This window comes from Pristiophorus japonicus, chromosome 2 (genome assembly GCF_044704955.1).
Source record: "Pristiophorus japonicus isolate sPriJap1 chromosome 2, sPriJap1.hap1, whole genome shotgun sequence".
Taxonomy (NCBI): domain Eukaryota; kingdom Metazoa; phylum Chordata; class Chondrichthyes; family Pristiophoridae; genus Pristiophorus; species Pristiophorus japonicus.
Window position 1 is genome coordinate 86,248,269 of NC_091978.1, and position 22,430 is coordinate 86,270,698.

General features: G+C 39.2%; 1 protein-coding gene across 4 annotated transcripts in view; it reads left to right on the forward strand.

Moving 5' to 3' along the window:
• The window catches only part of zfr (zinc finger RNA binding protein), a 68,297-nt gene extending 46,308 nt beyond the window's left edge, over positions 1–21,989 (forward strand). For 2 of the 4 annotated variants that reach the window (XM_070868290.1, XM_070868306.1), the window contains 11 exons: positions 1,764–1,883; positions 1,968–2,113; positions 3,433–3,571; positions 4,059–4,261; positions 6,440–6,608; positions 7,145–7,286; positions 10,527–10,624; positions 11,529–11,624; positions 12,928–13,039; positions 15,814–15,911; positions 20,919–21,989. In XM_070868290.1, the coding sequence (XP_070724391.1) occupies positions 1,764–1,883; positions 1,968–2,113; positions 3,433–3,571; positions 4,059–4,261; positions 6,440–6,608; positions 7,145–7,286; positions 10,527–10,624; positions 11,529–11,624; positions 12,928–13,039; positions 15,814–15,911; positions 20,919–21,104 (1,509 nt within the window). In that variant the 3' untranslated portion in view covers positions 21,105–21,989. Of the gene's footprint in view, positions 1–1,763; positions 1,884–1,967; positions 2,114–3,432; positions 3,572–4,058; positions 4,262–6,439; positions 6,609–7,144; positions 7,287–10,526; positions 10,625–11,528; positions 11,625–12,927; positions 13,040–15,813; positions 15,912–20,918 lie in introns of those variants that run through there. The other 2 variants (XM_070868298.1, XM_070868314.1) reach the window with 2 other exon arrangements.
• Positions 21,990–22,430: the final 441 nt, after the last annotated feature.

The window sequence follows — 22,430 nt, forward strand, 5'->3', positions numbered from 1 at the left end:
CTTATCTTTTGTAATCTCCTCCAGACCCCCCTCCCCTCCACCTGAGATATCTGCGCTCCTCTAATTCTGGCCTCTTGAGCATCCCTGATTTTAATCGCTCAACTATTAGTGGCCGTTCCTTCAGCTGCAGAGGCCCTAAGTACAGGAATTCCCTCTTTAATTCTCTCTGCCTCTCCATCTCTCTTCCTCCTTTCAAGACGCTGCTTAAAATCTACCTCTGACCAAGCTTTTGGTCATCTGCCCTAATATCTCCTTATGTGGATCAGTGCCAAATTGTCTTAAGACTCCTGTGAATCGCCTTGGAATGTTTTTACTAAGTTTAAGATTTTTTTAAATAAATACAAGTTGTTGATAATGATGCCACTTTTCAATGGCATCGAACCAAAACCTAAAATCAAATCCTTGTTCAGGTGGATGTCAATGAGCCCTTGGCACTTAGTTCTTCTAGTTTTCTGCCCAGCATTCATTTGTCCCACAACCAAGATTAACTAGTTATCTTTTTCATTCACTGTTTTTGGGACCTAACCGTACATATCTATGTCTGTCTCTCTCTCTCTCTCTCTCTCTCTCTCGTGTGCTCTCACTTACTCTCTTTCTGGGTGAGGTACCAGAAGATACTTGGCATCTGTGGAACTATTTCGCAGAAAAGATTCGGGTTAGGAGGAGGAGGAGACAAAATTGGTGAGGGGTTAAGAAATTTGCCTTTTTTTTAAAGAATACCCTGAGATTATATGGCCCAGTTTTCCCTCCCCCCTTTTATTTTCTTCTTTAAATAAAACTGTCTTCAGAAACCACCCAACCTAAATTATGTTACAAATTCTGGAGCATAAATTGCAACTTGTATTTATTTGGATTTTGAACTTTGAAGGGGTTTGTGCACAGGTGAACCATAAATTTATTTTTCTTGTATCCAGACTGAACGGCGATCCCTGTGATTTATACGAGGACTGAAAACCACTGCCAGGCTGAAGCCTGTGGTCTTAGCCTTTGGCTTTTTAAATGTAATGTTTAGAATAACATGAGAACTCCTTGCTCTTCAATTAGTGCTACCTGAACAGGCAAACAGTTTAGTGTTTCATCCAAAAGAAGGCACTTCCCTTAGTACTGCACTGAAGTGACAACCTTGAATATGTGCTTAAGTTCTGTGGTAGGACTTGAACACAGAACCGTCTGATTCTCTCTGCACTTAACGGGTGTCCTGCCATCATGTTCAATGGATTAAAAACATCCCGAGAGGTATATTATGATTTGCTTCTCCAAGGTGGCGTGATGGGGAGTGCAATCCCCTTTGAAAATGTTGCACACATGGATTAAAGATGAATTGTTAGTCCAGGATGGTAATTGCTAACTGTTAGATTGTTGGAAAACCCTGTGTACAGATGTTTGTTGATATAAAACCAATCCCTATGTCCTCCCTCCCCAAAAAGATATTTGAGCTAATTTAGGAATAATGGGATATATGCATTGTTAAAGCTTCATTAAGTTCATAAAGTATGAGAAAATGTATACTGTTTCAGTATGTATACCTCCTTTTAATATTGGCTTCACCATATTTAATATGTTCATAAAATGGCTGGTAATCTGTTTTCTTAGTGGGTTGTTCCCTGCTGAGCAGTCTAATGTATAATAACAAAGCTGCTGGGACATTTCATGCAGGGACATTGAGCTTCCTATAGCCACAGAACACCTTATGGCAAAATATCTTCAAATGCTTATTTTTTTCATGAATTAATATTTGATGTAAATTTCCCTTCTCTTGCAAGGTTCGAAACGATGAAGGGAAAGTGATTCGTTTCCACTGTAAGTTGTGTGAGTGTAGTTTCAATGACCCTAATGCAAAGGAAATGCATTTGAAAGGAAGAAGACACAGACTGCAGTATAAGGTGAGCGTTGAGCCAATAAAAATGATTAGTTATCAACTATATTTCACAAATGGTGTTAAATATTTCTCTTCCTTCTAAATAAAGAAAAAAGTAAATCCTGAATTACAAGTTGAAGTAAAGCCAAGCATTAGAGCAAGAAAAATCCAAGAAGAGAAAATGAGAAAACAAATGCAGAAGGAAGAATACTGGAGACGGAGAGAGGAGGAGGAGCGCTGGCGTATGGAAATGAGGTAATCAAATGATTATTTGAGTTTATTTGAATAGAGATTTGATTCATCTCCCATTATGAATTTCTACATTTATAATCCAGAATTAAGGCACATGGCATGCCCAAATCTTGGTAACTATTTTGTAATCTCTCAACCCTATTAAAATTCCAGGATGGCACATATGCATTTCATTGCGATGTATGTGCGCACTAGGTCCGTGCAGCAGAGCAAGTCTCCAGTCGTCCTGGTTAACCCTTGCCACTGGATAAAGTCCTAGCTCTGTCAAGCCCGTGTGGTGGCTGAGTGCAGTGGTCACCACACGTTAAAAGAAAATCCACGCACAGGCATGTTCCACCCCTGGAGTTTAGGACTGGAATATTAGGTCCTTCATTGAAATATCTGCGAACTCATCCGTTTTGGCGTGGAAGCAAGTCATCCTCGTTCGAGGGACTGCCTATGATGATGATATACTAAAACCGTGGAACTATTTGTACTGCACTTGTTTTGAGTGAGAGAGACTGGGTGGGGGTGGGGAAAGAGAGAGACTGGGTGCGGTGGGGGGGGGGGGGCGGGGTGATTGGAGGGGAGAGAGGGAACTTGGAAGACTGATCACGTTCTTCCAACCCCCCTTCAAGGGAAATCGTTAGAGTGGATGATATCCAGAAGTCACGACACTGTCACTATTCACTTCATACCCAATAAACCTGTAACAATCTGTACACCATGCCCCTTCTATGGTGGGGTGGGGGTGGGGAAGGATGTTCTTGCACTGAGGTAAAGCACTTCAGCTGGGGGAAGGATGCACTTGGACTGGGGTAAAGCACTTCGGCTGGGGGAGGCATGCACTTGGACTAGGGTAAGGCACTTTCGCTGGTTCTTGCTGTCTTCTGGGGAGCTCTTCCCTCTGTCGCTTCAAGAAGTCAAAAGTGGATCGAATTACAATTTGCAAAGTCAGTGAGACCTTGGGATGGGTGGTTCCAGTTACACATTCCTGTGAAACTTCAGGGTGTGGCTTATCCTCCAAAGGAATCAATCATAGACAAAGGGTGGAGCATGGTGGCCATTTTTGCCGTACAAATAAGCACATCCAAACTAAAATGCTGCTCATGGTTGGACTTCACGTTTTAAATTTGGGAGTTAATACTTTGGGTATATTCCTTCATGAAGCACTTAATCTCAAATTTATGATGTAGCATGTTAACTGGCTTTTGTTAAAGATATACTCAATAAAATTAGCTTGTTCTAAATAGTTGGAACATTTGAGATGATAAATGTCAACCGTAGTTTGAGTTGTAATTTTTGTGAAGGTGACTAAAATGCAAGGTTTTTGTGTTCCTCAGACGGTACGAGGAGGACATCTACTGGAGGAGGATGGAAGAGGAACACCATTACTGGGATGACCGCCGCAGAATGGCTGATGGATATCCACCAGGCCTACTTGGTGTTCGACCTGGAATGATGCAACCCCAGGGGCCACTGGTATGTTGTTTCTTGTGAAGTTTACACTCATTTGGTACATAAGCCTAGATAGAAAACCTTCATCGTGAGGAATGAAATGAGATCTCTCTGAATTGGAAGTAGCGATTCCTTAATCTGTGAATAATTTGGGACTATTTCTCCAAATTTTAACCAATTTGAAACATGCCTTTCCTGCTATTACATGCAAGTTTTGAGCTCCCGCATATACTTTCCCACTGAGGTGAAGGAAGATCATTTACTTTTTCACCTTTTGCTCATTGATTTACCTGTAGTAATTGTTTTTGGTAAATATAGTTGGTGGAGTAGATGGTTTAGATATTTCAGAGGGAGAAATTTTAATGTAGAAGTATATTTTTCAATTACTAACTGGTATAATCTGGCTACAAGCAGCCTTTCTTCCATGGTTGTAGTAGAATATATGTAATAGACTGAAGCAAACAGCATAGGAAATTTAATTTTTTGGTGCTAACTCGAGACTTCTGCTTAGCCTCCTAGGCGTCCAGACTCATCGGATGATCGCTACGTCATGACAAAACATGCTGCTATCTACCCAACTGAGGAGGAGCTGCAAGCTGTCCAGAAGATAGTCTCACATACCGAACGTGCTCTTAAACTAGTGTCCGACAGCATCACGGAGCAAGATAAACCAAAGAACAAAGAGGATGAGAAGAAAGATGCAATCAAAGATAGGTATGGTACTTCATAGTTGCAGGTTCTGATGTCTGCACATCTCTTTGGACAATGTGAGAATTTTGTGACCAGTTAAATTATGTATGCAGACTGTACTTTTATATCTAGTTTAATAGCCATTAGAGTAGGTATGATTTCCAAATAGAGGATCATGAACAGTTGGCTGCCAGATTTACTTTGAGTTACTCTATCTTAGAAACATAGAAAATAGGTGCAGGAGTAGGCCATTCGGTCCTTCAAGCCTGCACCACCATTCAATAAGATCATGGCTGATCATCACCTCAGTACCCCTTTCCTGCTTTCTCTCCATACCCCTTGATCCCTTTAGCTGTAACGGCCATATCTAACTCCCTCTTGAATATATCCAACGAACTGGCATTAACGACTCTGCGGTAGAGAATTCCACAGGTTAACAACTCTGAGTGAAGATGTTTCTCCTCATCTCGGTTCTAAATGGCCTACCCCTTATCCTTAGACTGTGACCCCTGGTTCTGGACTTCCCCCAACATCGGGAACATTCTTCCTGCATCTAACCTGTCCAATCCCGTCAGAATTTTATATGTTTCAATGAGATCCCCTCTCATCCTTCTAAACTCCAACGAATACAGACCCAGTCGATCCAGCCTCTCCTCATATGTCAGTCCAGCCATCCCAGGAATCAGTCTGGTGAGCCTTCGCTGCACTCCCTCAATAGCAAGATCATCCTTCCTCAGATTAGGAGACCAAAACTGAACACAATATTCCAGGTGAGGCCCCACCAAGGCCCTGTACAACTGCAGTAAGACCTCCCTGCTCCTGTACTCCAATTCCTTATTTATGAAGGCCAACATGCCATTTGCCTCCTTCACCGCCTGCTGTACCTGCACGCCAATTTTCAATGACTGATGTACCATGACACCCAGGTCTCATTGCACCTCCCCTTTTCCTAATCTGCCGCCATTCAGATAATATACTGCCTTCGTGTTTTTGCCACATAAGTGGATAACCTCACATTTATCCACATTATATTGCATCTGCCATGCGTTTGCCCACTCGTCTAACCTGTCCAAGTCACCCTGCAGCCTCTTGGCATCCTCCTCACAGCTCACACCGCCACTCAGCTTAGTGTCATCTGCAAACTTGGAGATATTACACTCAATTCCTTCATCTAAATCATTGATGTATATTGTAAATAACTGGGGTCCCAGCACTGAGCCCTGCGGCACTCCACTAGTCACTGCCTGCCATTCTGAAAAGGACCCATTTATCCCGACTCTCTGCTTCCTGTCTGCCAACCAGTTCTCTATCCACGTCAGTACATTACCCCCAATACCATGTGCTTTAATTTTGCACACCAATCTCTTGTGTGGGACCTTGTCAAAAGCCTTTTGAAAGTCCAAATACACCACATCCACTGGTTCTCCCCGTCCACTCTAATAGTTACATCCTCAAAAAAATCTTAAACTAAGGGTGTTAATTTTTAATGGACGAAAGGAATAATGTGTAGGGAATAGTTTAATATATTACACTAGAACTTTGTTTACCCATATTACTTTATTTTCTGATTCAGAATTATTTGACATTAAACTTTTTAAAAATTGTGATCACCTGGCTTTTCTGCATTTACTTGCCCTTATGGAAGACTACATGCTCTTTGATCTGATTACGTGACAATTGGTGTGCTCTATGGAAGCAAACTGGCTGTTACTCATAGTGGAACAGTAGGCAAAATCAATTATTATAACCATCTTTGAAAATGAATGGTTTGCAATTAATTTCTATGCTAAATGGTGCAAGGGAGAATATAGTTTTTCTTTAAATGATGCTCTTTGCAAGTCAAAAAATGTAAGTTTTCATGAATCCACTGTATATAAATCTAATAATTCTAGTTTTAATGTAAAGTAATTTTCAACAAACTGAGTCAGATAGCTTTATAGGGACAATGTTTGTGGTCCCATCAGAAAATCTGCATCCTGTATTTATTACCAGGCTTTGCTGGAAAACATGGAGATTAATTGCTGCAGAAAAACTTTGAGGGGAGAGTAACAGAGGGGGAAAAAAATTACATAACCTGTAAGAACAATACCATTTGGCATTTACTCTTGAATTCCACTGTTACCTTTGCTAAATTACTAGTGACTCAGGTGTAGTGACTTGATTTGGATTTTTTTTTCTCTTTCCCACCCATACTTGCTACAGAAGAGACGATAGCCAGAGAGCTTTGAAGGGTGTAATGCGAGTTGGTGTACTTGCAAAAGGGTTGCTGTTACGTGGGGACAAAAATGTGAACCTTGTCCTGCTCTGCGCAGAGAAACCAACTGGAGCACTGCTAAATCGCATTGCAGAGAACTTGCCAAAGCAGCTTGCGGTATGGTACTTTTACTCATATAATAGAAATCTGATTGCTCATTGCTTATTTTAAAAAATGCTTTTAGCATAATTTTGAATCCTAAACAATGAAGCACCTGGACTGGGTTAGATTAGCATATAACAAATTTTTCACTATTAAATTGGCAGCTTACTGGTCGTGATTTTGAGCACTGCAAATGAGACTGAGTGACAGCCCATATTTTTGCAGATTGCGACATGGAAAAATGCTAATTTTCAACTAAAGTTAGAAAGTGTCACTCCTACAAATGCTTGGTAGCTCTTGTTTTCTATCCTTTTATATATAAAAAGAGAGGATGGAAAAATTACAAAAGCAGGGAATATCAAACAGAAAATTCCTGGGAGTTTGCAAATCTCTCAGCATCTATAAAGAGGAAAATAATTAACCTGCTTTCTCTTTACAGGTACTGACTGATGTGTATTTCCAGCCTTTTCTATTTTTGTTTTGAGCTTTAATGCTATACTGTATGATTGTGTAGCATTTCCTACTTAATATTTTTTTAAATCTAATTACAGGTAACCACTCCTGAGAAATATGAAGTGAAATGCTGTGTACCTGACTCAGCCATAATTCTTACTTCTTATACGGAACCAAAAATGCAAGTCACCATCACACTTACATCCCCAGTCATTAGAGAGGAGAACATGAGGGATGGAGGTTGGAAGTCTAAGATTCTTTACTTGTCTGCTTCTCTCTTCTGTTTTCTTCCTGCTATCTTCAGATGCCAATGGGCCCTAGGAGTTACTCTATGACACTTTTCAATATATGAGACGTGAAAGAAAGTGGAGTTCAAAGCATGTTAGTGTGTGCAGAATGTGAAGTCGCCTGTGTGATAGCAAAGGAAAGTGTTGTAGAACTCACTATTCTGAGGTCCCTTGGTATTCGACATATAGCTCCCCTGAGTGCAAGCTGAACCCTGTATTGAGAATATTTTTGTAATGTAATCTACACGTGTGCTGGTGTTGATATTTTTACACTTTTGATATAATTCAAGGGATTCCTTATGGCAGAACAGGGCTCTTAAATTCAAATTTGTTATCTGCAAAGTTAAAACCAAGATGTAGAATAACTGGTAAATAGCCTGTGGAATGCTAATTAACTCTTAAATAATTATCTGTTGGAATGCCCTATTATTTTTGAGTTGATGACATATATGACTTTAAAGCTGATTTTTTTCTTTTTTTTTAAAAAAAGCTAAAGCTTTAACAGTAATGCACTTTTAAAAATATTTAATATGATGCAAGAAATTTGGAACAAAAGGTAAAACCCAGGCACCAAAGTCATCAAATGCCTTGTATAAGTAAGAGCACTTTAAAGCAATTTAATAGTTCTGTAACTTCTAACTTAAGGGACAGCACAAGATTCTTGAGTTTTATCGAATTTTAGAGCCCTGGTGATGTAAAATGCCAGATTTCATTTTAGGCTTTCAGAATATCCTTGGGGGAGTTACTAAACTACTACTAATGAAGGCTTTGCGAGAGGAATCTCTGATGGATGAGGGACAAGGGTGTAATGAAAAAATTCTCTTAATTGTTAGACTGCCGCCAGTTTACTGAGTCTGCGTGTTTTGCTGCTGTTGACTCTGCAATAACTTACTTGTGACCTTTGTCGGGATGTAGATTTCCTGCAAGATGGTTGTTTTTATCTATCCATAGCTCATGGATTCAGTCCAAAGCCTTCTAGCATCAACAGCAAGAATCGAATCCTCTCAGGGGCTGCTGCCACGTCATCGGAAGGATTTTTGACCAAGGTTTTTGTAAGAGCTTAGCCACACCTGCCACACAGTTGTTGGATGGACTGGGGCCACTCCAGCCTTGCTTATATATAAAATGTATCTAGAGATCGAACAATGCCACTTAGTGTTGGTATCAGATACTATTACTTTCTTTAAAATGAAGTAAATTGCTTTCATGATGCCCATTTCTGCAAAATTGCATTTAATTGTAGTTCTAATTAAAAATTCAATTTCTATAATTGTGTAGTTTCCAAACTAAAAGCATCCAAATTACTTTTAGGGTGGTTTGTTTATAAGGAAATATCTGGTATGTTATGCCAGCATTACGTATACTGCCAGATATGTGGTATCGGTCTATCTCTTAAGTGTTTCTTGCAGAATTCCATTTCCTTTCCTGCTTTCTTTGACTTAGTTTGACGCTGCTGATATAAAAGTGATAATTGTTTCTATGAAACTTTAGCAGGGCCACAAAAATTCATTTTTTTTTAAAATGTCCAGTAATCATCAATCCTTTCCTGCCAGTAAAATTTCAATTCCACTGTTTCAAACTGCAACTGAGAGTACTACTTCCCTCTCCTTGCCCAAGAGCATGATCAAAAATTAAAAAAAATAATTGGCAGTAAACTACGTGAATCGAAACATAACACGAATTTGCCCATAAAACTTATTTACAGAACACAGATAGCAGTGGGATAAAATCACTGTTCTTTCATTCTTTTGAACCAAGGATCAAATTCATCTCAGGCTAGCATAAAACTACCATAATCGTTCTCTGTGGGCTTTAAAGGTCCTTAATTACTGATCCAGATTTTCAATATATTGCTCGTTAGCAATTTTTTGCTTAAATTGTTTGCCTGCTAATTAGTGAATTTTGTGCCAGATGTGTTTTTTCTACAATAGCAGGCATATAAAGTTAATTCCAACACATAATCGCTCCATCATTCAATTCTAAATTGCAGACTTTAGAGATTAGTACTTTTCTTAGTCATTCAAGTAATGTATGTTTTAATGTGGTAAATGATGCCATATAAAATGTTTGCTATGCAAGTTACCTAGAGGGCTAACAAACTATAGTGATGACTTTATGGCTCTACTAAGTACACTACTTAAACTAAAGCTGTCAGCAAACTGAAGTCTGAGGAGGCACTATCTAATTTTCAAAACAGCTGACAAAAAAAAATCTTGATAAATCTTTTGGATCTGAGGTCATAAGTCATAAAGATAATTAGTTTGGGAACTTGAAGTCATGGTGGCTTCGTAGGCTGTTCTCTTCCAATGCCAGTGTTTTAACAACCATTTGAGGTTTAATATGGGGAAGCCTCTGCAATATATCCAGTAATGGCAGTACGTACCTCTAGGTCAGGTGCTGTATTTGTTGGGTGTTGTTTAAAACTTCCCTAATGTTTATCCTTCACTTTTCTCTGAATACAGGATGATGTAGAGTACTTTTAGGGAACTTTTTAAAAGTGTAAATTTAGGGGAATTGACGAGGCTGACTCGAACACTTTTTTCCTTTGGGGATTTTTGTTTTGAAATGTATCATGTAGTTTTTTTTTAAGTACACCATGTACTGCATGATTATTGTAATATATGGTAACTGGCATTGAACGGAAACTCCAGTATAGGTGAAATCTTAAACATTTATATACCGTGGCTTGGAAAGTAAATTCTTTCCAGCAAAGCAATAAAGATGAAATACTAGTGAACTAATTAAAATGTGCACTTTATCAATTGACCATTTCAAGTTTACAAGATTCTTCCATTCTTAATTCTCTACATGGATTTCTGGAGGCCCTTCTATTATATGTTCTGAATAGGCTGGTGAAGTGTGGCTACTAGTCCTCCCTTGTACTTTAGGGCAAGCTAATATTTGGAGCAGTGTCTTTATTTGTATGTTTACACTGGGCGTTCTTAAATGTGTGTCTTTTTAAAAACAAAACTTCATTGCTCATTGAATTACTTGAGACTCCAAAAAGCTCAAGTATAATAATGTTTAATTGGAAGTTACTGGGGACTTCAAAAAAAAGTTTTATTTACAATTCCCTAATGAAATGTCAGTTTTGGGTAGTACGTGTGGCAGTATGGCTATGTTTCTGAAATGACATGCCTACCTGGTCAAACACCCATTCCTCACTGCACTTTGCTAATTCGATCCATTTTAGATGTAACCTCGGTTATGGTGAAAGACCCACCGGACGTCTTGGACAGGCAAAAATGCCTTGACGCTCTGGCTGCTCTCCGCCACGCTAAGTGGTTCCAGGTTCGGAACATCATTTTACTTTCTTCTTGTAGCCTTATGAGAGATGATTGAGTTTATGACTTTTCCATGAAAATGAGCTATTACATAGTAAACCTAAAATTTCCAAGGCTGCCTACATTGATCGTGCCTTTGCCTAAAATGACCAGGAAAAATATTTTTGATTATACTGTTTTCAGTTTTATATTTCCTTTTCCATTGTTTAAAACTTTCAAATTGTGCATTAACTTTTTTTTCTGGTCATTGACTGTAGCATGAGGCATCCTTGTGTCGCTTTACATAACGTTTGCACTTTCAGTATTGTGTTGATGTAATTGTTCCATAAGGCTGCAGTTTAACCTGCTTTTAAAGGGGCATTTGTAATGCTTTATGCTCAGCTTTTGTAAACTTTTTTTCTTCACCTGCTCCATTTTATAATTTTATTTTGGGATTTAATGTTTTTGTCTTGGAGCGGGAGACGGAGAAGTTGCTCTAACTTACTGTGACTTTGCAGTGTGGCAAACGTGCAGTAAGAAAAGGCAGTCTACTCTGTGTTCCGTGATTTATATTTCCCTTTTAATTTTACTGCTGTGTTAATTGTGGACTTTTCAGTACAAATTCTATGTTCTTTAAATATATTACAAAGGAAGAACGTGGGGGACAAGAAGTTCTCAAGAGGCCAGGAAGATCAGCTAGGCCAGCTTCTTCCTGTTTCTGCTGTGTACTTTGACCCCCCATTTCTTCCACAGAATAGAAAAATTCTGCTGTGGACAGTAGGCTCATGAGTAAAGTGCTGGATATATTTTTCAATGAATCCACCATCTTTACAAGCTTTTGTTTCAAAGCAGCAGTGTTTTTCCCATTATCTCGTCTCTAGCTTTGAGACTTGTTGACGTCCACATGACTTAAATTTTTGTTTCTGCTGTAGGCTAGAGCCAATGGTTTGCAATCTTGTGTGATTATTATTCGCATCCTTCGTGATCTCTGCCAGCGTGTACCAACCTGGGGAGTATTGCCAAGCTGGGTGAGTGCAGCTACTATTTGCTTAGTTAGATGTGTAAAAGCTATTTAAGGATGACCAAGGTTGGCTGGCTGACTGACTGACAGTCAGGGTATAGGGGGAAAATTATAACACAGAATCATATCTTTGTGACGTAGCAATAAAAGTAGATCTTAAAATACTTGTCATAAAAAACCTGGTAGCCTAACTTCTTTGATGCCATCATTGCTTAGCCTAATATGATATGAATACTTTGCTGGAAGTTGTAACATTTTTGCAAATCTAAATGTGACCTAATGAAGCTATACGTTTCTTAGCTTACAAACACCTTAACACCTATGTAGATGTCCTTTTCGAAAAGGTAATAGGCTAATTAACTGATCTGTAGATCTCTGATTCTAAACATGCAGTGTCATAAACTTCTTCAGTCTTATTCAGACATAGCCAGAATTATTTTTGTTCAAGATGAGGATAACCAGCTGCATACTTTGTGGAAAAATCTTGCTTTCAGCTTGCAGAGAGGAAGAATCTAAAGGGTGGTTGTTCTATGTTGTTAAGTACATTCCAACATCCAACTTGGGGGCAGAGACCTGGAACAAGGTCACCTAAAGAGTCATTGAATTTTGAGAGGGGACCCTAAAGAAGTGGAAGTGGAGGATGGTGGTGTGTTTCTCTCCCTTAACTTTAGACATTGAAGAATGTTGTGAAATGGTTTTCTCAGTTGAATGTGACTTTGAATTGTGAAAGAAATGTATCCTAGTGTGCCACCCGTGATGCTGTTGAAACTTCTAACCATACTTACTGAATCTCAAATATCAATTTATCTTCTCTCCTCATTGATTTTCTTGCCTCTGCCCTTTATCAATTCCATTTAATCTGTCGCCTGTGTCCTTTCCCATACAAATCCCATATACCCATTGCTATGCCTTAGTGAATTGCCTTCAAGATTCTAATTCTTCTTTTCAGATCCCTCCAGTCTTGCCCTATCCTATTGAGAAATCTTATGCCCCCAATCTACACTCACTCCATTCCTCTGATTCCCCTTCACTGATGTCTGAGGCTGTTCTTGCAGCTATTGGTTTCCTATGTGACTATTAAAAGCATTGGGCCTTGCTATCTCTTCAGACCGTCTCTCCTTTAAAAACCCAACTCTTCAACTACATGTTTAATTTCTCTTCTTTCCCCTTCCAATCCTTTTGCTTTGCTTACTCCCCTCTTTCCCCCCCCCCCCCCCTGTAAAATGCTCAGACGTTCTTTTATGTGAGTAGCCCAATGTGAATTGATTGTTTTGTGCTATTCTCCCTTAATCCTTGTGCAATTTACATAGGCCATGGAGTTGCTGGTGGAAAAAGTAATCAGCAGTGCTTCTGGACCACTTAGTCCTGGTGATGCCATGAGGAGAGTTTTTGAATGTGTCTCTTCTGGAATACTCTTACCTGGTAAGTTCTGTGTGGTGCCCCTTATTTTTAAACCAAACTTTAGACTATCGCCCCAAATACTAGAGTTCGTTATTTGAACTATAGAAGGAAGTCAATCGGCCCATCGTGTCTGTGTCAACTATTAATCTCACTGCCCTGCCCTCTCCCGAAGTCCTCAATCTTATTCTGCATACATTTATCTTTTCCTTACAACTTGCAATGGTTTCAGCCTAAACCACTTCATGTGACATAATCTTAACAACATTCTGAATATATTTAAATCATTAACATTTAGTTCTGGCTTTTTGCGAACCTTTTGAGCAATACCCTATCCTCTGTTTGGAGATGGTGGGGGTGGGGTATCAACATACTGAAATGGACATGAATTTAATTTAAACTAGTTTCATATCTGGACCATGTGGCCAATGGAACAAAAAGCCAATGAGAAACTAATGGGACTAAAAGCCAACAAATCCCCTGGACCTGATGACCTACATGGAAAATAACAAATGTAACCCTGTTATTCAAGAAAGGAGGGAGAGAGAAAATGGAATTACAGGCCAGTTATCCTGACATCAGTTGTCTGGAATCCATTGTTAAGGAAGTGGTAACAGGGTACCTAGAAAATCATAGCATGATTAGGCAGAGTCAATATTGTTTTATGAAAGATAAATCATGTTTGACAAATGTATTAAGAGTTTTTTGAGGATGTAATTAGTAGAGTAGATAAAGGGAATCAGTGGATGTAGTATATTTGGATTTTCAAAAGGCATTTGATAAAGGTGCCACATAAAAGGTTGCTATTCAAGATATCTTCATAGGCAGTCCCTCGGAATTGAGGAAGACTTAATATTCAAGATAAGGGCACATGGCATTGTGGTAATGTATTAGCATGGATAGAGGATTGATTAATGGACAGAGAACAGGGATAAATGGGTCATTTTCAAATTGGCAGGCTGTAACTAGTGAGGTGCTGCAGTGATTAGTGCTTGGGCCTCAACTACTTACAATCTATATTAATGACTTGGTTACATTGCACTTGGTCCCTTAGTCCAAGTTTGCTGGCAATATAAAGCTAGGTGGAAAAGTAAGCTGTGTAGAGGATGCAAAAAGCCTGTCATGGGATATAGACAGATTAAGTGAGAGGGCAATAGAATTGCAGATGGAGTATAATTTGGGGAATATGAGGTTACTTTAGTAGGAAGAATAGAAAAACAAACTTTTTTTTTTTGAATGGTGAGAAACTATTAAATGTTGATGTTCAGAGAGATTTAGGTGTCCTCTTACAAGAAGCAGCTGCAACAAGCAATTAGAAAGGCAAATGGCATGTTGGCCTTTATTGCTGGAGAGTTGTATTCAAGAGTAAGGACGTTTGCTACAAAACCTGGTGTACTGTGTACAGTTTTGGTCTCTTTATCTAAGGAAGGATATACTTGCCTTGGAGGTGGTGCAACGAAGGTTCACTAGATTGATTCCTGGGTCGAGAGGGTTGTCCTCTGAGGAGAGATTGAGTAGAGTAGAGTATACTCTGCAACATCTCAATGAAACATATAAGATTCTAAGGGGGATTGACAGGATAGATGTTGAGGGATTATCTCCCTTGGCTGGAGAGTCTAGAACTAGGGGGCATAGTCTCTGGATAAGGGATTGGCCATTTCAGACTGAGATGAGGAGGAATTTCTTCACTCAGAGGGTTGTGAATCTTTGGAATTCTCTACCTCAAAGGGCTGTGGATGCTCAGTCGTTGAGTATATTCAAGACTGCGATAGAATTTGGGACTCGAATCAAGGGATATGGGGATAGGACAGGAAAGTGGAGTTGAAGTCAAAGTTCAGCCACGATCTTATTGAATTGCAGAATAGGCTCGAGGGGTCGTATGGCCAACTCCTGCTCCCAATTCTTATGTTCTTATGACCAAATGCAACAATGCACATTTTTCATGTCTTCATCTTAACTGTCAAAAAATCATTTGGCTTTTGAATGATTTCATGGAACCCAGCTTTAAATCTAGCCTACAGTAATTTGCTTTCTTCTCTCTGCCTTTGAGGATTCTGGAAACAGGAATTGCTAGACATAAAGACCCAAGGTACATCTAGTTTGTCTTTTACCATCCTGGAAGTCACATGATACAACAGTAAGAATTGTTGCCTAATTATGGCTGTCAATCTCCTCAATTGGTCTACAACTGACCCAGACGTGACGTAAGGTGAGGAATATCGCAGTGGTGGAGAGCTTTGGGAACCATAGGTCCAAAGTCACCTATTCCTCCCCAAGCTACACTTGTATGTGATTTCTCAAATTACTCATTTGCTTTGTTCCAAAATATTATTTTCTGAAAGAAATCGATCTAATTTGCATTTAAATGAATCAACGCTATCTGCTTCCACCAGCTCCCATGTGGCCATTTCATTATTTCAGCATTGGCACTAAGCTCGGGGAAATGTGACTTTTAAATGAAATGTTCGGGCAGACCTAAATCAATTCTTCAGGACAACCTGCAGTTGATGACACGAGATTGTCAGTCTTACAGCTACAAACTGCCTTGTGTGGGTTATGTTATAAATGTGCTGCAGTTTTGTTTGTTGATCTTAAAACATAAATGTTTTTAATAGGGGGTAGCACCTTTCTTTCATTTCTGCCACAACTGTGCTTGTTTAGCATTGCACTAGTTTTGATTCAGTTTGTAAATGGTGTTAAGAAAATGGCTATCCTATGACGTGATGAGGCTGCAAAGGATATTTGGGAATAGTTCTAAACAGTAGAGAAATGCCACTTCTCTTAAATGTGTCTTCTAGGTGGTCCTGGCCTATATGATCCTTGTGAAAAGAACCCTAGTGATACACTGAATTCAGTGGCTGGACAACAACGGGATGATATCACGGCTAGTGCACAGGTATGGTACCTGTAATCAGGTAGGCCAGTTATGTTGTATGTATATGTATTTTATAAGAAATTATTGTAAATGTTTATGAAAGCCTATTCTTGAAGGTACATAATCAGAGTAATTAAATTGTGTGTTCTTGTGGTGAGGCAAGTTGCTTTGGCTGTTCTACAATTATTTTTTAAAAGTCTGTTTCTAACTTGCATGGTCACATACTTTATACCTTTTTAGTGGAGACTTTACTGGAAGGAAGTTCTTTCAATATTAAACATTTTTTTTCTCATTTGTCCCACCTCCATGTGGGACTAAATGGTTGTCATCCAAATGGGGAAAACCACTTACCTTTTGACATCTCTGATAGCTGTGATAACCATGTGACCTCCTTAGCCATGTAGATTTACACATGGTTTTTAACTTCCTCTGCTGATAGTCCCTAATGTAGCCATACACCAAAAAGCAACTTTTCCAGTTTTGTTAACTACTGCTAACCAATTAATTTCAAGAGTTTTGCATATAATACTTTTTATTTAGTGAGATCATAACTACCTTCATTATTTCATAATTGATACAAAGCTTGGGGAATGTGGCTTGTTTTCAGTCAGCTGAGCGATGAATAAGTCAGTATATGTCGTCATTGCTTTGATTGAAGTCTCAGCAGTGGACTCCATGTTGGCACCAGTTGATATTACTAGTCAGATTTTAATATCTTAGCCAATTATTTAAGGTGACTAGCCTCTGATTGAGATGTCTTCCTGTATTTAACAACTTTGGCTATTCAGCATGATGCAGACAACGACGTCAAAGAAAGATTTCTAGGAACAATTGAACTGCTAGGAAATGATTTTGCAAGAAAAAATAGTATTGATTAATCCTCAGTGTACTGTTCATGACCCATGCATTCCAGTAAGTGCAACGTTCAATCACAGAATAAAGAAACTATTATAGATGGTTCATACACCATTCTAAATTTTAATGTTACTAAGTTACATTTCATGTTGACTGACTGAACTTTGAGTCAAGCAGCTGGATGTTGGGCTTTGTGGTTCCTTTTCCTGAGATATGTATATTCATCTTAACTGAGTTTAATAGACAGAGATACTAATCCTCAGAAAAAGTGACATGAGAAATCTCCAACACCTCTTTTGAAGGGTAGCTTCAACTCCATGATTTAAGTAATGGGGATCTGCAACCTCTGACCATTATTTTAGCTTATTTCCATACATTGTCTAAAAAGGTTCAGTGCTTCTACTGATGTCCAGTAGCTTGTACCAATACATCTGTCAAGATGAACACTGTTTAGTCTCTCTTTCTTGAGACCCATTTGGCTGAGGCAAACTAATAAAACAGACGTAACCAGAAGTTCAAGCTTTTGGCTGCTGTACATCTGAGGAGGATGAAAGCCAACCTGGCTGGTTCTGCACAGATGAATGTTGTACTCTCATTAAAGCTAAATTGCTGGAAAATGAGCAATATATCAGATGTGATAACTTTAGCCATGGTTTTCTCCAATTTGTCTGAACTGTAAGCAGAGTTGATAAATTAGAGATGTTGTGGTTTTCAAGGGGACCCTTTTTACTGCATCTGCCATGGATTTATCTCATCAGTGATCTGGTACCAGTGCCATGAGGACAGGTGGATTTGTCTGTGGATGGGTTCTGGCATTTTATGGATGAATGGACCATGTGACATTGGATAGGAAGACACTTCTGTAACATTATTACTTGATTTTTATGGAAGTCATTTGCATTTCATGGGAATCACTTTCCATGCACGGTCAGAATACTCCCCATCAGACGTGATTTGGCTTTAGCAGTAAAGAAGCTCGGAGGTTTTTGTGGGTTGGAAAAACTGTTCATTGTGCTTGTCCTCTCCCTCTTATTTTACAATAAGCGAGCTAGAGATTTTAGACATTGAGCTCAAGAATCTTGGCAATTTTATCCTTGGACATGTTCAACTGTAATGCCATTTTCAATTTTTAAGGCTAGCAATTGCACACCTCAGACATATACTTGCCTGTAGAAAGGGCAATCTACCAATATAAAGTTGTCTTCCAGTTTGACATCTTGCCATTAATGGTAGCTGCCTTCAGATTACATTGAGCCTTCCAACTGGATGAATAATCCATGCTTCCTTTCAAAATACTATGTAAATATTGTCCACAAAATCTGATTATTTTGGAGAAGGTGGATTCCTGGAATCAGCACAGGATCTGTCCTTTGTAGTTGCTCTATTCTAAACAGTTCTGGGCAATTGTGCTGCTCAAATGTACTGTCCTAAACAGATGCAGGATTGAAGCCTTCTATTTTAAAAAAAATGTATGCAAGTTGTGTTTCACAACCATCGGACGTCCCAAAGTACTTTATAGCCAATGAAATACTTTTGAAGTGTAGTCACTGTTATAATGTAGGAAATGCGGCATCCAATTTACGCACAGCAAGCTCCGACAAACAACAATGTGATAATGACCAGATGATCTGTTTTGGTGATGTTGATTGTAAATATTGGCCTGGACACCGGGGATAACTCCCCTGCTCTTCTTCGAAATAATGCCATGGGATCTTTTACGTCCACCTGAGAGAGCAAACGGGGCCTTGGTTTTAACATCTCATTTGAATGACTCCCTCCGTACAGGCTACCCCAAAAATAGTCCTTTTCCTTCAGCTAAACATTGGAAAAACCAAAACAGTCATCTTTGACCATCTCCCTCCGTGGCCACTGTTACGAGTTGAATCCAATTGTTCAGCCTCTGCCGCCTTTCCAATCTGTAACTGAGCTTCTGACTCCATATCCGCTCTATCACAAAAACTGCGTAGTCCACCCGCATCCCTACCTCAGCCCATCTGTTACTGAAACCCTCATCAATGACTTTGTCATCTCCAGACCCATGTTCTGGTTACCATCCTCCACCCTCTAAACTTCAGCTAATTCAAACCTATCCCACACCAGGTTCTGCTTGCCCATCACTTCTACCGTTGCTTCTGTCTTCCGACGCTTCAGTTTTGAAATTCACAACCTTGCGTTTAAATCTCTGTGGCCTTGCCTCTCCCTATCTCTGTAATCTCCGGCACTGCAACCCTCTTCCCGACCCCTTTTGTTCCATCTTTGGGGATCTCTCTCTTGCCTTTCTTTTTCTCTCTCGTTTGACCAAACTTTTAGATACCACTCGATACCTTATCCTTTGGCTTAGGTGTCCATTATTTTCTTGCTCTTTTGTAATGCTTTGGGATGTTGTCCTTTGTTAAAGGTGGAACTCAAATTAAAGTTATTCATTCCCTACCCTCACAGTCTTCAGGTTTGTGAAATTCAAATTGTCAGCTCTCCATTTCTTCTTGATTTTCCTCATCTTCCTTTTTTTTTTAAAACTTGGAAATGTCTAATATGGCTTTGGTCCTTCCATCTTGATTTCTCAAAATACAACTTCACTGTTCTCCAGGATGTCGGAGCATATCCGGTAAATGCTGGTCATGGAAAAGTGGCTGTTTTGTGGATTTCTCTGCTGCACAACTGAATCACTTCTGGATTACTGTTGACGTGGGGCAAGAGAATGGGAGAGTGGAATTTAAATATTGTAAAATAATTAATTCTCTAGCTACTGTGTTTGTTCAATCAGTGGTCTGGAAAAAGAATTGCATGAAATCTGATGGTCCAAAGCCACAATCAGAACAAAAATATCTAAAACTTTAACATCTAGAATTTTTCACTGATAATTTTGAGAAATCTATGGCTTTTTGTATTACAATAGATGGATGGTAAGCAACTTATTGAAATTGTTCATAAGACAACTGATACTTAAGAAGTTGTTCTGTATACTCGATGTCCTGCTATAATCTCTGATAATAGGTGGGCAGAGGAAACGTTACAAGGATACCCTCAGAGCCTCCCTGATAAAGTGTGACATTCCCACTGACGCCTGGGAGTCCCTGGCCAAAAACCGCCCGAAGTGGAGGAAGTGCATCTAGGAGGGCACTGAGCTCCTAGAGTATCGTCGCCAAGCGCAGGCAGCAGAAGGAGCGTGTGGCAAACCAGGCTCCCCGTCTACCCTTCCCTTCAACCACTATTTGTCCCACCTATGACAGAGACTGTGGTTCTCGTGTTGGAATGTACAGCCACCTAGGAACTTGTGCTAAGAGTGGAAGCAAGTCTTCCTCAATTCCGAGGGACTGCCCATGATGATGATAATCTCTCAATCTTCTGCACAAGAATAAGACCAGACCAGAACACTTTGTGTGTGTGCATTATCCACATTCTTCCAAGTGAGAGGGTGCATGACTTCTGCTCCGTTCTTTCAGCAGAACAGTGTCCAAGCCTGAGTTCAGTGGAGTGTGGTTGCACCCTACATTCCTGCTACTCCAAGTTGCTTTGCTGACATGCCATTTCTCTGCTCCAAAAAATGTTGAAATCATTTTGGAATTTAAACAAGTTTGTAATATGTTTCATGAATTATCATCCCTCCTAATATCTCCTCCTTGCAGTGCTGAGGGAGTACTGCACTGTTGGAGGTGCCGTCTTTTGGATGCGACGTTAAACCGAGGTCCCTTCTGCCCTCTCGGGTGGACATAAAAGTTCCCATGACATTATTTTGAAGAAGAGCAGGGGAGTTATCCCCAGTGTCTGGGCCAATATTTATCCCTCCATCAACATAACAAAAACAGTTTTTCTGGTCATTATCACATTACTGTTTGTGGGAGCTTGCTGTATGCAAATTGGCTGCTGTGTTTCCTGCATTAGAACAGTAACTACATTTCAAAAGTTCTTTATTGGCTGTAAAGTACTTTGGGATGTTTGGTGATCATGAAAGCCATATAAATGCAAGTCTTTCTTTGGCTTGCTGTTAATTTTTGTTGTCCTATGCTTCTGTAAAGCATCTTGGGACAGTTTTCTACATTAAAGGCACTTATAAATACAAGATGTTGGATTCATATCTTGTATGACGCGCGTCTTTCAGAATAAGTATATAACGTTACATATATTTTGAGTAGATGGAAGCTATAATGTGTTGTTTTTTGCTCCACTCTACAGTTTGCATTGAGATTAGTAGCATTCCGTCAGATTCACAAAGTCCTGGGAATGGATCCATTACCTCAGATGAATCCACGTTTCAATGTTCGTAACAGAAAGAGGAGAAGGGACAACAGTGATGGCACTGATGGATTGGAAGCAGAGGGAAAGAAGGATAAAAAAGATTTTGACAGTGGAGAATTTTAAATCATTATGCATAGTACCCCAGATTGTTAATACAATGTTGACTTTCTGTGGATTTAGCAGAAAGCAATGTCTGATTTATGTGTTCCAATTTTATTTTAAATATAATTGTTAAATGTAAATAAAGTACTCGCCTGCTTTACACTCGAGTGGCATGTTGTCTTAAGCCTATTTAAACAAACCAATTGTTAATGCTTCCATTTGTGACACAGACAGAACTACTAAACTATACATCATTTCTCTTTCTATTGTTTAATTGTTAGCACTAAACCAATTTTATAACTTGGAGAGATGGTAGTTTAAACAGATATTGCTTTCTTCAACTTGCATCTGGTTTAGAACAATAATAGTGGGGTGGAGGGCTATGTAGATTCTACAGGATAGATGACAGTATTTCTAAGGACTTGCAACTCAATACTGCAACTTCAGTTCAACTAAACACATGCTTTTGCAGAACCTGTGACTTGTCAGTCAAGTATAAAGATGAATGTGAATAAGAATTGGTTTCTTCTGTTTATCTAAAGTTAGTTCATTGTTAGCTGTGCATCAGCAAAAAAAAGCGCCGTTTTGTGTATGGGCTTGCCAGTAATTTTAATGCAGTGCTTTTACATTCATTCCTAGTAAATCTGCTTGCATGACTGAGCTATAGCCTTGGAGGTTTGTGTTGTAGAAATGCTTTTATAAAACTTAACAGTTTTCATGTTTTTTTTTGTTTTTTCAATGGTAAGGATGATGTGTAGTTTGTTTTATATGGTTTAAATATATAGTAATAAGCTTGTATGCCGTTGACATGTTGAACAGTTCTGTTGTAATTGAGGTTGAACTGTACCCCTGGTGTATACTTTGTCAATTCTTACCACCACAATAAAACTTAGAGGATATACTGTTTTCATGTTTTGTGTTGCTTACATTTTTCATGTTGGATTTTGCGTGATCCAGTACCACCACTACATTGAATATGTGAAATGTGAGTATCTTGTATGATGCAGTGTTTGAAGAAAAAAATGCAGAGTTAATCATGTCAAATTAAATATACATTATCTATTATATTTCCCCTACATCTCCCAATACACCATCCATAGCTTAAAAGATAAGAACACAAGAATTAGGAGCAGGAGTAGGCCATAACGGCCCCTCGAACCTACTCTGCGCTTCAATAAGGTTATGGCTGATCTTCAAACTCAACTCCACTTTCGTGCCCTATCTCCATATTCCTTAATTCCTCGAGTCCAAAAATCTAGCTATCTATGCTTGAATATATTTATCGCGACCTCTAATATACCCAACGACTGAGCAGCCACAGCACTTTGAGGCAGAGAATTCCAAAGA